The sequence below is a fragment of the Camellia sinensis genome, chromosome 12 (genome assembly GCF_055761805.1).
Source record: "Camellia sinensis isolate YWXY chromosome 12, ASM5576180v1, whole genome shotgun sequence".
NCBI classification, from domain to species: Eukaryota; Viridiplantae; Streptophyta; class Magnoliopsida; order Ericales; family Theaceae; genus Camellia; species Camellia sinensis.
Window position 1 is genome coordinate 74,962,405 of NC_138972.1, and position 13,989 is coordinate 74,976,393.

General features: G+C 34.9%; 1 protein-coding gene and 1 pseudogene across 6 annotated transcripts in view; both read left to right on the plus strand.

Moving 5' to 3' along the window:
* Positions 1-207: 207 nt before the first annotated feature.
* On the plus strand, positions 208-8,041 carry LOC114300056 (serine/threonine-protein kinase Nek2-like; annotated as a pseudogene). Its single transcript, XR_014345603.1, has 11 exons — positions 208-329; positions 499-545; positions 3,061-3,106; positions 3,245-3,325; positions 3,429-3,471; positions 3,582-3,631; positions 3,716-3,946; positions 4,952-5,025; positions 5,155-5,206; positions 6,289-6,753; positions 7,232-8,041. The product of XR_014345603.1 is annotated as a serine/threonine-protein kinase Nek2-like (transcript).
* Positions 8,042-10,854: 2,813 nt separating this feature from the next.
* FIP2 (potassium channel tetramerization domain-containing protein / pentapeptide repeat-containing protein) overlaps positions 10,855-13,989 on the plus strand; it is a 32,463-nt gene continuing 29,328 nt past the window's right edge. The window contains exons 1-3 of one of the 5 annotated variants that reach the window (XM_082897463.1): positions 10,935-11,026; positions 12,353-12,583; positions 13,602-13,711. In XM_082897463.1, coding sequence (XP_082753589.1) covers positions 13,658-13,711 — 54 coding nt within the window. In that variant the 5' untranslated portion in view covers positions 10,935-11,026; positions 12,353-12,583; positions 13,602-13,657. Of the gene's footprint in view, positions 11,027-11,506; positions 12,584-13,601; positions 13,712-13,989 lie in introns of all 5 variants that reach the window. The other 4 variants (XM_082897464.1, XM_028244907.2, XM_028244909.2 and 1 more) reach the window with 4 other exon arrangements.

The window sequence follows — 13,989 nt, forward strand, 5'->3', positions numbered from 1 at the left end:
CCTGATATTCCCAAATTCTCTGTTATCTTTTCAGATTAAAAAAAAAAAGAAAAAAGCCCTAATCTCACTGCTCTCTCCCTCCCTCTTACCCAGTCGTCACTCTATCTCTCTTGCACCGACAACAGCAGCGTCTAGGTAACCAACCCTCTTCTTTCCTCTCGCTCTTGCTCACGCATACCCCCCTCTTACCAAGTCGTCGTTCTGTCTCTCTTGTAGCGGCAACAATAGCGTCTGTAGCAGCGACAACAACTGCATCTGTACTAGCGGCAACAGCGTCTCTCTTGTAGTGGCAACAACAGCGTCTCTCTGGTTCTCCCTCCGGCATCTAGGTATGGCCTTCCTTTGCTTTCCTCTGCTCTCCTCTGCCCTTCTATTTTCTTTGTGTTGAACCGCTATAAATTATTTGCTACAATGACATGCTATATGATATTTGAGTAACAAATGGGCTATTGTAATCTGGTTCTGTTGTGTAATCAACAACTTTGTCTCTTTGTTCAGGGATGCTATGTCTGCATTGTTATAGGGTACTGTGAAGGAGGAGATATATAAGTTATTTGTGTTGCTTAATGTAACAACCCTCATCACTGTTCACCGATTAACTACTGATTATGATTGGTAACTGAATTGATTGAAGTACTGAACTGACTGACTGAAATCTGGAACTGAATTGATTAAGTATATCTGTTTAATTGTATGTCTATCTGTTGACTGTTTGATTATCTGTTCATGCATTTGTGTTTAAATTGCGGATTGAAGGCCTTATCGGCGACTGAATCCGGAATTGATCGATGTTCTATGATCCTTAGAATTAATGTGATTTTATGGCATATTCAGTTAAAATGTGATTTGGTACGATTAAATTAGGTTAATTATTGATAAATTGCACAACTTAGACTTAATTGCAATATTGCCATCCTTAGTGGCCCACTACCTCAACATATTGAGCCTTGTACACAATTAGACAAACTTTTCTTCAGCCCCATTTGAGCACAAAATCGATCTAGAGAGAGAGAGTGAGAGAATTGATGTGTTCTTGAGGGATTTGCTTGGAATCTTGAGGATATTGTAGAAAACTTGCAACATTGAGCCTTCATACCTCTAATTCAAGACTTAGGTAAGGATTTCACCTTCTCATTGTTGAATTCGAGCTAGTCCTTGCATGGTTCATGTCTAATTGAGGAGCTAAGTCATAATTTAGTTCTAACATGTTGAATTATAGCTTAATTCATGCATGCATGTTTGAATTGTTGAGTTGTGAGTTGATTTCATGATAAAATGTTACATGCATGTTCATATTGTGTTTAAGTCCATGATTTCATCTTGTCCTTGGAAGAATTGGCTCATTAGAGCATGAAATTGAAGCTTTGAAATGGTTTAAATTCATGCATGTTATGTTTGATTTATGTTCATGAAAATTGGTTTAAAATTGAGTTGAATTGATCTTCCTTTTGGGCTTTGGTTTTACAAATTGAGCTTTGAATCATGTTATTCTATGTATTTACAAATGTTTTCTGGGAAAAGGGCCCAAAGGAATTGGTTTTAATGCATTTGAACTTGGTTTGAGCTTGGAAGTTCAAATCTGGAAATTCCAGATTTTGAACTTCCGCTCGAGCGGGGGGAAGTGGCGCTCGAGCGAGAAATTCGTGCTCCCAGTACTTTGCACTGTTTTGATGTCCGCTCGAGCGGAATAATTAACGCTCGAGCGGGACCTTGTATCTCACGCTCGAGCGGCTATCGAGCGCCCATCGAGCGTGATTTTCACACATCCAGTACTTTTGCCCTGTTTTGCAGAACGCTCGAGCGTAAAAGTCTACGCTCGAGCGGATACCTTTGTCTGCATTTCCGCTCGAGCGGAGTAACCTACGCTCGAGCGTGACCCCTGTTTTCTGAAAATTCTGAAAATGTTTTCTGAATGCTTTGCATCCTCATCCCATCCTAGGCATTCTTAGGCCTAGTTTAAGACATCTTAATGAGGATATAGATGTAGAACACACCGAGGCAAATTAGGGATTAAGTTATTATATTTCCCAACTATGTAGCTTAGTGCGTGTTCAATCTGTAACTGTGTAGGGTTAGCGACTGGGGACGCGCTCTAACTTTACTGTAGCCCAGAACTCTGTGAGTAACAACTGTGTAAAGATACGTTCAAAATGATTATCTTCTGAACAATTGAACTGTACTGCTTTCTGAACTGATATTGTTAATTAAATGAATGTATGTCCTATATTCTGTACTGTATTGTGGCATCCTTAGCAACTACTGTTTACTGTTACTGTTACAGAGATCTCTGTCGGTTCCCTTGTTAGAACCACTACTGTTACTGATTGATGGCCATCATTTACTGTTCGGTCTTTTAAGACCTACTGTTTACTGTACTGTTATGCTAATGGATGTACCACATATGACCGAATGACTGATATACTGAATTAACGAACTGTTTTCATTACTGTAAGGACATTCATTCTTAACCTCTTTACGCATTACGTTATTCACTGGGCTTTAGCTCACTGCTCATATATATATGTAGGTGTACAAGCACCAGACCGTGGCTAGAAGCGTTGGGGTAACTCCAGTTTTGTCGAGCCAACCTATGTGCCTCACTGCGAGGTTCCGAGCCTGTCAAGCTATGACTTAGGGGTGTTTTAATTTTCCTCGTTTGTCTCTGTAACTGTTTTGTAAACTGTATAGACTGTTACTGTACTGTTTAATAGGGATTAGGTCCCTGAACTGAATGATTGTATATATGTACATACTGTTCTGTATTGTTCATGTATATGTGTATGAAAAATCTTTTTGCATACAGACTCACAGCTCATTGGACATTGTTTACTTACTGTATTGGCTTCCGCCAGCCCCTGTACTCTGTATTACTGTTCTACTGTTAAGCAGGCCTTCGATAATCCCAGATTACTGGCCGGTTACGGTACTAAACCCATAAGGGCGAGTTTGGGTCGTGACACTTAAATAATTTATTAGAAAATAGCTAAATCATTTGTTTGGATGTGATGCAATCTTGCTTTCATGTGACCTTTGAGTAGTTTCCCTTCTTTATTGATATAGGGCGGAAGCTATTAAAAGAGCCAATGGTGTTCATTTTCCTGAAGAGGTTTTTATCTGGCTGCCAACTTTACACTTTCTTTTCTAATTTATAATTTTCACTTTTATTTATTTATTTGGTTTTTTATACAAACTTTCCAAACTTAAAATACTTCCATTTCATTCCTCAATGTTGAATTACATGCAGAAACTCTGTAAGTGGCTAGTTCAACTTCTGATGGCATTGGATTACTTGCATACACACCATATCCTTCATCGTGATGTCAAGGTTAGTTGCCTCTCTATGTGATTTGTAAAGTTTTAAGTGAAGTGTTATATCTCTGAAATCTCAAGGGTTGTTCTGCACTGCTGATGTTTCACACTTGCTTCAGTGTTCGAATATATTTTTGACAAAAGATCAGGACATACGCCTAGGTAAATGAAGTCTTACCATATTCTTGCCATTCCTGACTGCACCTTCATAATTTTGTTAATGATAATTTTGTGTTATTTTATTAGAGGTATTAAAATATATTTGGTTGCAGGTGATTTTGGTTTTGCTAAGATGTTGACTTCTGATGATCTTGCTTCCTCTGTGAGTATCTAAAATCATTGTTTTAGCTTTATGTTTGTTCTTCTGTATAATCTAATTGCTCTGATGTATCGGCTTCAATTGCAGGTGGTGGAAACTCCTAGTTATATGTGTCCTGAACTTCTCGCTGATATACCTTATGGTTCAAAGTCAGCTATCTGGTCTTTAGGCAAACTCCAAATCATTTTTGAACTTTTCAGCTCATCTGTTCTAAATGTGTCCATTTCTTTGCCGATCATTTATTACATTCCTAATTTGTGTTATTCAGGATGCTGCATATTTGAAATGGCTGCCCACAAGGCTACTTTTAAAGCTTTTGTAAGTCATGGATTTGTCATTTGAATAGTTAAGGATTGATTCATTATCCTCATGAAACTTAGACATTTAATTTAATCTTTATGAATTTGGAATGCTTAGTATATTTCCATCTAATGTTTGTTATATGCAATTGTTTAGGGACTTGCGTTTAATGCAAGATCATTAATGAAGTCATTGTATTGGCATTTATCTTTCTCCTGTTGTTTATTTTACATTTTTTAGTGATCTGATGATTGATGTAGGTAGATAGTCTTGATTTCTTTGTGAGGACCATCTTTGCCTGGCTAGGAGCTGGGTATGCAAGGTGTTAAAAGATTAAGTCAATGCAAATCATTTTGAAAACTGTGGAAATATAATTACCTAAAGATTCCAGTGTGCAATCCTGTGGAGCAACTTTGCATCTGAATTTAAACAACTAATTTTGAGGGCCTATTGGTGACCCATGGAAAGAATGTATTAAAACTGAGTGTGGATATTGGCAAGAATCTTCGATGAGCTTATTAAAAAAACTAAAATTTGAACCGTTGCAATTGATGTTTGATCCCAAAGAGTTTGATCGTATCTCTTGTAGTGACAACTTCATTCTTTAAATGGACTAGTGGTGGAAAAAGTAAATTTCATTAGAAAGATTCAAATCATTGTTATAGTTAGAATAATATAGACTTGTTTAGTGAACCCCAAGGGATTGGCCAAGCCGTAAAGACTTGAAAATAAGATCTAAGGTCTCGAGTTCAAGTTACCCCTAGGGGGCCACTAGAGGTTTGCCCTATCGTTAACTTCAGCGACCTAGGACCTAGGATTAATTGAGGTGTGGGCATGCTGGCCTGAACACCCAATTATCAAAAATATAGACTTGTTTGGTGAGAGAAATATGGGTTGACAATTAATTCCTCTACATGGTATTGTAATAATGGTTTCCACCTCTCTTTTTGGGTAAATCAGAATTGTTTGTTATTCTAGGTTTTGGTCTTTTAATGATAATATGTTTTTGTTTCCTATGACCAGGATATGCAAGCTCTTATCAACAAAATAAATAAATCAATTGTGGCTCCACTACCGACCATGTATTCTGCTGCATTGTGAGTTTGTCATCTTGTTCCTGCACAGGGGTTTTATGTTATTCCGAGCATCATTCTTTTTGTTTCTATTATTTGCAGTTACAAATGACTTCTTTTGTTTTACTGATTTGTTTATTGATCTTTTTCCAGTCGAGGGCTTATTAAAATTATGTTACGCAAGAATCCAGAACTTAGACCAAGTGTATGTAATAATCTATATTTAATTGTTCCTTCTACATGTGTACATGCAAAATAATCTTAGTGACTTCACAACGACTATGATATTCACTATAGGATGGTCATCCAAGGTGATCTTGAGGCCGAAATATGATATATTCATAATCCAATTTCATGGGTCAAGCTGATATAACTTTAAACTTTTCATATATATATATATGAGTCATGATGGGAAGGCCATTCTTTGAAAGGATGGTAAATTATCTATATGATCATGTGGTTTCTGGGAACATATAACCTGATTTCCTTCATAAATTCTCCGATCCAAATGGCATAGAAGTTTCCATATTTATACCTTTCTTGTTGGAGAGGCGACTGTTTCTTTCACCAAAGCATACCATGTTTCCTGGAACAACCCCGTTCCTTCTCTTTTCATTCTAATTGGCCTTAGATGTTGAGCTTTTGTGCATTCGATTATGGTAAATGGAATTGGGTATGCTTATCAAGAGTGTGCATTATTCCAAAATGCCACAATCATTTGGAGTGTATCAACCTGGGTTGGTGTATCTAATACATTCCCTTTACTATGGAATGTTTGGTGCCATGATAAAAGCTCAGTCTTCCTTGTGAGAAGCTACTAGTGCATAAATGAAGTAATATAAAAGTTAGGTCTGTATCCAGATTGTGCTCTCTCAGCGCCATTGATTAACAGGACTACCACGGGGTAATATTTAATGTTCTTTAATTATGGCAGATTGAGAGAATTTCCAACATTTTTGCTGAGGTACTGTAAACTCAAAGCATGACTAGGCCACATCTAATAATCTTCTGAATTTGAGGAAATGACTTGTCGTAACCAACAACTGGCCCTTCCGTATTCACACAGACACACACACGCAAGGTTTAGGTGCTTGATTATGTATTATAAAAGTTCCATTTGAAAATCGTAAGGACAAACTTGAACTGTTGAACACATTGCAAGTTTAAACCATATCGTAGTGCATGTCATGTGGAGCAGATAATATTAAGTCGGAGTAGGAACGTGGCTTTAACTTTGTTTATTTGGAGCTCTTTTCCCCTTTCAAGTGTGTAGCTTTGTTTTGCCAGGCTGCAGATTTGCTCAGGCACCCACATCTTCAACCATACATTCTGAAGATCCATGTCAAATCTAATAGCCCTAGACGGAATACTTTACCAGCACAATGGTCTGATTCCAACACTACAAGAAAAACTAGACTTCTCAAGCCTGAAGCTGTTACCAAGCTTACAGACAGAGAGAGACGACAATCATATAGTAACGACAGGGCCTTGAATCCTAGCATATCTGGAACTGAACTGGACTCTCCATGTTCTTCTCAGAGAGCACGCCATTGTCCAAGATTTTTTAATAAAAAGTTCTCAGAATTATCTAGTGGCAGTGTCCATGAAGCTATTGGTGTTGAAATGTAAACAGCCACAAAGTTTTCAAGTGCTGCCAAGACCCCAAGATTGACTCCAGCAAAAACGTCGGCAACTCCAAGGAGACAAATAGCTCCTCCGAAGATATCAAACATTGGTGAAAATTGTGATTCGGTAAGTTATAGACAAGTGATATAGATACAGAATTGAGAGCTTTCCTTATTTTTGGGAATTTTCTCCAAAATGAAAACTTTCTAGTCATGCTTTTTCTCATGGACTCCAACAATAATTGGAGATGGCAGGTATAATGGTCTGAACTTGGATTAATTGTTAGAAAAATATCTTATATTTGAATGATTATGAAACCATCCCATCCAACCCTGTTACTTCAGACTGATTTTTTTAGTGCGAGTGCTCATGATAAACCTTTGAATAGGATAGTAACATATCATCTAATCATTGTGATCTTTCTTCTTGTTGACCATATTTTATGCCCATTAAGTAGTGGGTCATAATTTTATAAAAAAGGAAAAAAGAAAAGAAAATAAAAACCATAGATATTGTACTCGATCTAATGCTCTGGCTTTGTAGATCAAATGCAAAACTAGTCTTAAAAGCTAAGAAACTCTCAATGGTACACTTACATTTGCAGGTTCCTGTGACGCATACTCCAGCAAGCAAACCTTTCCAACCAACTCGCAGAGCATCTCTTCCATTATCAACTAGAGCTACAACATTTGAATCGCCTTATAATCCCAATGGTGGTCTCTTGAGCAGTGTCAGATCTCCAGACGTCTCTGTCAATGCTCCGCGAATTGACAGAGTGATTGAATTCCCCATAGCCTCTTCTGAAGAACCCATGTTTTCCATCTACAGACCTTCTTCAACATCTGCTCATTGCTGTACAACCTCACCAACAAGTGGTGACCGTTCAATCACAAAAGACAAATGTATAGTCCAGATTCTAGACAGGACATTTGCCAAGCCATACAAAGCTGATGCTAATCGTGTAGCTCCAAGAAGTGGAAGTGAATGCTCAGAGCAGAATCCAACAACTGTTGTTTCAAGTCGTTCATCTTCTGATTCTCGGCAGCGTCGGTTCGCCACCTCATCATACCAACAACGTGCCGAGGCATTAGAAGGATTGCTCGAATTCAGTGCACAGCTCTTGCAGCAGGAAAGGTTTAATGAGCTTGGAGTGTTACTGAAGCCATTTGGACCCGGGAAGGTTTCTCAGGGAAACTGCTATTTGGTTGACTAAGAGCTTCAAGGAAACTGTCGTCTAGCAGGACACTAAAACCATGTTCAGCACAGCCTCTGCGGAGAATGTGTAAATGTTATAAATTATGAATCCCTCATATGACTGGTCACTGTAGGTTGGAATCTCATCTTCCCATTAATGGGAAAGTGTATGCGAACTTTTTAAGTTCATGAAAAAGTTGAAGATTTTGAATTTTCTTCCTGTTATTGCATCATGCCCTTATTTTCACTTCTTTGTACTAGCTAAAAAAAGAAAAAGTATGCTAGTATCCATGGTCTCCTAAATTTATCTACTTTTTTTATTGTTGACCATGGCAAGTTTTGTGAGATTTGTAGGTGGTGATGCTGAAGATGAAGAGCAGTCATGTTGCAGGAATCATCACCCCGGAAAAAAGGTAAGTACCAACACTGATCCCATCTCATCCCTTGCTTGAATGAAGTGCCAATTGTGAGTGCATCTAATGCTCATCATGGTAGGAAAGTATTGGCAGAGAAGTTAAATTGATGGCATGGATAGGTTTGTGGCAAAATAGTGTGGCATGGATAGATTTGTGGCAATGTGGGATAATGTTTGTGACACTTGAAACACCATTCTTAAATAAATATATCTCTAATGATGTTGAGTGTTGCATATTAATTGTTGATTTCTATGGAAGTCAACTAATTTAGACTCAATCCCGGCCACATTAGTGTGGGTGGGTAAATCAAGAGTGATGGTTGAAGAGTCTTTAACAGTATTCATATATAATTTTGGGGAGTTTTCAAAATTAGGTTTACTTTTTTTGGGGGGTGAAAGTCTTTATTCTTATATATGAACTAGTATATGAACAGTGTGATGCGCAGGCTAAATAAATAATTAAAAGTAATTTTAAAATTAAATAATAACATAAAATTTATTTAAAAGTATAAAAAATAATTTAGAATGAATTATATTTTAACCATCGTATTAGAATATATATTGCTGTTGTTATGTTATTAATTGTATATTTTAAATTCACTATAAGAAATAGTGTTATAATTTAGGTGGTAAATATGAAAAAAAAATAGAATAAATTTAAAAAATTATATTTATGATAAAATAAAAATAAATTTCATCTAAGAACAGTTGGAGAAGTTGTGGGAAGATACATTGTGTGGTACTCGATTCATGTATATGTTACAATCTTATTTATTTATTTATTGAAATAAATATCAAATGTTTTACATTTTCTGTAAGCTTGAAATTAATTATATTGTAAATGATTTTTTTTTTTGATTTTTTTTTTCAGGTGCAATCTTTTTGAGTACGTGATGATACTTTCACATATCGATATTAGAGTTTACAATCTTATTTATTTTTATTTTTTTTTGAAAAAAACATTAAATGTTTTACATTTTCTGTAAGCTTGAAATTAATTATATTGTAAACGATTTTTTTTTTTTGTTTTTTTTTTTTTTTTTTTTGCAGGTGCAACCCTTTTGCATACGTGATGATATCTTCGCATATCGATATTAGAGTTTACAGTCTTATTTATTTATTTATTTTTAAAAAAAATTATCAAATGTTTTACATTTTCTGTAAACTTGAAAATAATTATGTTGTAAATGATGATTTTTTTTCTTTTTTGTTTCTTTTTGCAGATGCAAACCTTTTGAGTACGTGATATCTTCGCATATCGATATGGGAGCTTATTATTGATATCAAAACAAGCTACATTATGTCTGTTTTTATTTTTTTATTTCTATTGTCGATACTAAAAATTTGAGTTCTTGAATTTCAAAAATTATTAGTATTGTTAGAGGTTATTTTATATATTTTTGTAAATAATATTTGATTGACAATTGTTACAAAGTACATATATTATTCTTGGTATATGATTTTTTGAATGTGAATTTGGATGTGGATGTGGATGTATTTTTAAAAATATTAATAATTTGTATAGGAAATATTTAATAAAATATGATTTTATAAAAAATAATTTTATTGCAACAATAATAAACCGCCGCTAATGTAATTCTCATTTCCTTATATTTTATTTGCGACGGGTTAACCTATCGCATATATGTATTAGTTCTAATCTTTTGCGACGGTTTCAACTGTCGTAAATAAATTTTTTGCGACGGTTTAAACTGTTGCCAATACAGTATTAACTTAATACTACTTTTTTGGCGACGCCTTAGACCATCGCTAATAATACTTTTTGCGACGGCAAATACCGTCCCAAAAAAGATTTTTTGCGACGGCAATCAACATCGTCACTGAAAATGTCATTTTTTCCCCTTTTTTTGTGTCAAGCGAAATCGTCGCAAATATTTTTTGTCATGCCCCTTTCTGCCACCCTCCATTTTCCGTACTGCTCCGTCGCAAAAAGTCTTTTGCGACGATATATGGACCTTTTGCGACGTTTGAGACCGTCGCAAAAAGTCCGATTTTTAGTAGTGGTATTACCTTTATTCTGCCACGCGTCGAATTGTAATTGGCTTATACAAAATATGTAGCCAACAGACTTACAAAAATTTAGCGTTCCTTTGTTTATTCAAGAGAATGAGGTTGAAATATGAACGATTAAAGTGAAGAAAAAAAAATTAAAAATGATAAAAATAAAAGAGACAAACTGTAATTTACCAAAATATATTTTCCAAATCTCAATGAAATATTTGTAAGGATTGTTTTGGGAAATGGTTTATCAACTGTTTATTAGGGAAAAAACATAAAAAATAGATAAAAAAATATGATCTAATAATAAGTCAATAAAACTGACTGAACTTAAAAAAAGTTAACTTCTATTAACTTAAAGGATTGTTTGTGATGTTTTAAATAAGTGTATTTTTTGATTTTTTATGAAATATGGATTGAGTTTAAAGTAATATGGTAGAGAGGTGATGTGACTTAAATAAGATAATGTGACTTAAATAGTTTAGTAACTTTTGACTTTTTGATTTTTTTTCTAATTTAAATCATATCATTTCTTTGTTTATTTATTTTTTATATACGTTTAAAAAAAAAAAAAAACTAAATCCCAAAATGATTATTCCCAATTAACAAAACAAAGTTGTCCTTTACTGAATGATCATTTCCATGGTATAAATACCCGAAGAACGTAATTTTGTGAAACCGACCGTGACTATATCACAACATCGTCCCCTTTCCTCTTACGCATGACGATGCTCTCCGATGTATCTTCTTCCTTGGTCCGTCTCAACATCGGTGAGCAACCCTCGATCTCTCCCTCTTTCTTTCTTGTTGAATTTTCATGTGAACACTCTCTTTAATATGGAATTAACTTCTTAATTTATGATATTGGAATCGAAAACCCTAATTTTATTGATTTGTAATTGAAACTATGATCTATCAAAAGAAATTTTCAGCTCCAGAAATGCCCTAGTCTTCTTAATTTGGTACCAATTGGCTGGTTTCAATGCCTGATTTTCACTCCTGTTTCAATTCATTGCATTCGTTAACTTTCTCTCACTACAAGTACACACATATGTAAACATTTGTGTCACTAAATTGACAAGACACATTTAGTTTCATGACCATGGTGGCATGTTGTTTGCAAATGATGATGTCGTAGTGGATGAAATGAAGCTAAAAGAGGAGTTGAAGCTAAATTAGAATTTTGAAGACTAGTAGTTAATGCTATATTAGAAATTTGGAGGACTAAAATTGAATAAATAAATATTGCAGAGAAGTCAATGTCAAAAATCAAGAGATAGCAAATAGTGAATGAACAATTTCATTGTTCAAGTTTGGTCATTAATAAGGATAAAGAGGTTGGAGAAGATGTGAGCCATAAAATTAAAGCAGGTTTCACTCAAGTGGAGGGGTGTCTCTAGGATACTATGCGATTGATGATTAACAACAAAATTGAAGGGAAAATTTCAAGGATACTTACCAATCAGTCTTATTAACTAAACTTATTTACCTACTGGTCCTGAATGATAGATTTATCACTGTAAATTTATTCATAAAAATAAGAGATATTGATAAATTTATCAATAGGACATAATGGATATTAAGTCCCAAAAGTAGGATTTATTGGTAATTTATCCAATATTTTTATGGAATAATTATAAGCCTGATGATGCTTTATGAGACAAAATGTTGAACAATTAAGAAACAATACATTAATAAAATGAGTATAGTTGAGACAAGAATACTAACATGGATGTGTAGTAAGATAATAAAAGATGCAAATGAATACATTGGTGAAAGTAGAACCTATTGAAGATAAGATAACAAATTAAGATGATTTGGTCATGTACAACAATGATTTGTAGTCTATGAAGCATGGACACTTCAAAATCAGTGCCGTGGCAGTGTCCGACACGCGGACACGCCGGGGACACGTACTGGCGTGTCCCTTTAATTTAATGATTTTTTTGGAAGGGGACACGGCAGGGACACGCGTGTCCATTTTGGGACACGCCATGGGACACGGCGGGGCTCAGTTTTAAATTTATTATATTTATTTGGGGTCAAAGTGTAATATTTAAAAAATAAAAAATAAATAAAAAAAAACATGTGTAAAAGCCCTAAATCGAACAAAGAAAGAGTGAAGGAAGTCAGTCAGACCTTGCGAAGACCTCTCTCTCTCAGTCGAAGACCCTGTCTCTCTGTTGAAGTCGATCGAAACCCTCCGAAGTCAATCAAAGCCCTCCGATCCACTCGTCTTAGTCTCTGTCTCAATCGATCCACTCGTCTGCCTCAATCTCCACTCGTCTTAGTCTCTGTCTCAGACCTCCGATCCAGACGACTTCGAAGGTAAGCCCCCCCCTCTCTCTCTCTCTCTCTCTCTCTCTTTCTCTTTCGCTCTCTTTCTCTTTTTCTCTTTGCTCTCTGCTCAGCTCAGTGCTCTTGACTGAGTTAGATTTAGATTTTTATTTTTATTTTTTAATACGTTTATATATATAAATATATATGCAAGATTTTATTTTATTTTATTTTATTTTGTTTGTAATTATATGTTAATATATATGTATATATAAAACTTTTTTTTTTTTTGTTTGTAATTATATGTTAATATGTACGTATATATATCTAAAAAAATTATAGGTTTATATACATAATGGTTATAATTTATATATAATGTTAATGTTGATGTTAATTTATAATGGTTCTCATTTTTTTTTTTTTTTGAAATCATTCTAATGTTAATGTTAATTTATAATGGTGATAATTTATAGGAAAAATATCTAGCTCAAATTCTGCCAGTAACACACAATCTGCATTTGATGCTGAAGATGATAAGCCATTGTGGAAATATGTGACTAGATTAGAAAAAACTGGTGCAAGAGGAGGGAACTATACTTTTCAATGTGCTTATGTGAAGAATATTATTGGATGTTGAATTTTTCCCCTTATATTTATTATTGGATGTTAAATCTTTTACCTCTCTTATATTTATTGAATTAATGTTACTATGTTAGTGTTTGTTAATTTTGATTTAGGATGAATGTAATATGAATCTACATAACACATAAAAATTAAAAAATAAATAAAAAATTCGCCGTGTCCCCCGCCCTGTCCGTATCCGTGTCCGTGCTTCATAGTTTGTAGTTGTAATGACAAGGAAGAGTAACATGATCATTATTAATAGAAATGCTAAGGAGGAGGGAAAACTTAAATTGATATGGATGTTGTTGTAAGAAATGATATGAATTTATTTAATTCAACTGAATATAATATAACCCTTGACAGGATAGAATAATAGAATTATAGAATAACCTAGTTATGTTCATAGCTGCTGAATTTTTGTGTGCATTGTGTCTCAATTTCAAAGGGGGAAAAAAGTTTTGCACGACCGTTGACACATTAACTCAAAGGGAGCCCGATTCAATGCTTGCTGCAATGTTCAGTGGACGTCACACTGTCTGTCACGATTCTGAGAAGGTATACACAAAGGATAAAAACACTCTGTATGCTTGTTTTCATTATTATTCCGACAATTTTTTATGCCAGGATTGGTAGGCTGGAAAGAGGGGAGGAAAGAAAATGGTGGGGGGTGAAGGGAAAGAAGGGAGGGTTTCCTCCATTTGGTATGGGAGGAGAGAAGGGAGGATCCCCTTTCCTCTTGGGCCCACCAATGCCCATTTGTCCAAAAGTGGGCAGATTGGGGGGAGAGAAAATGTTGGTCCCTTGGTGTGTTTTTAAAAGGTGCAAAGCCCTCT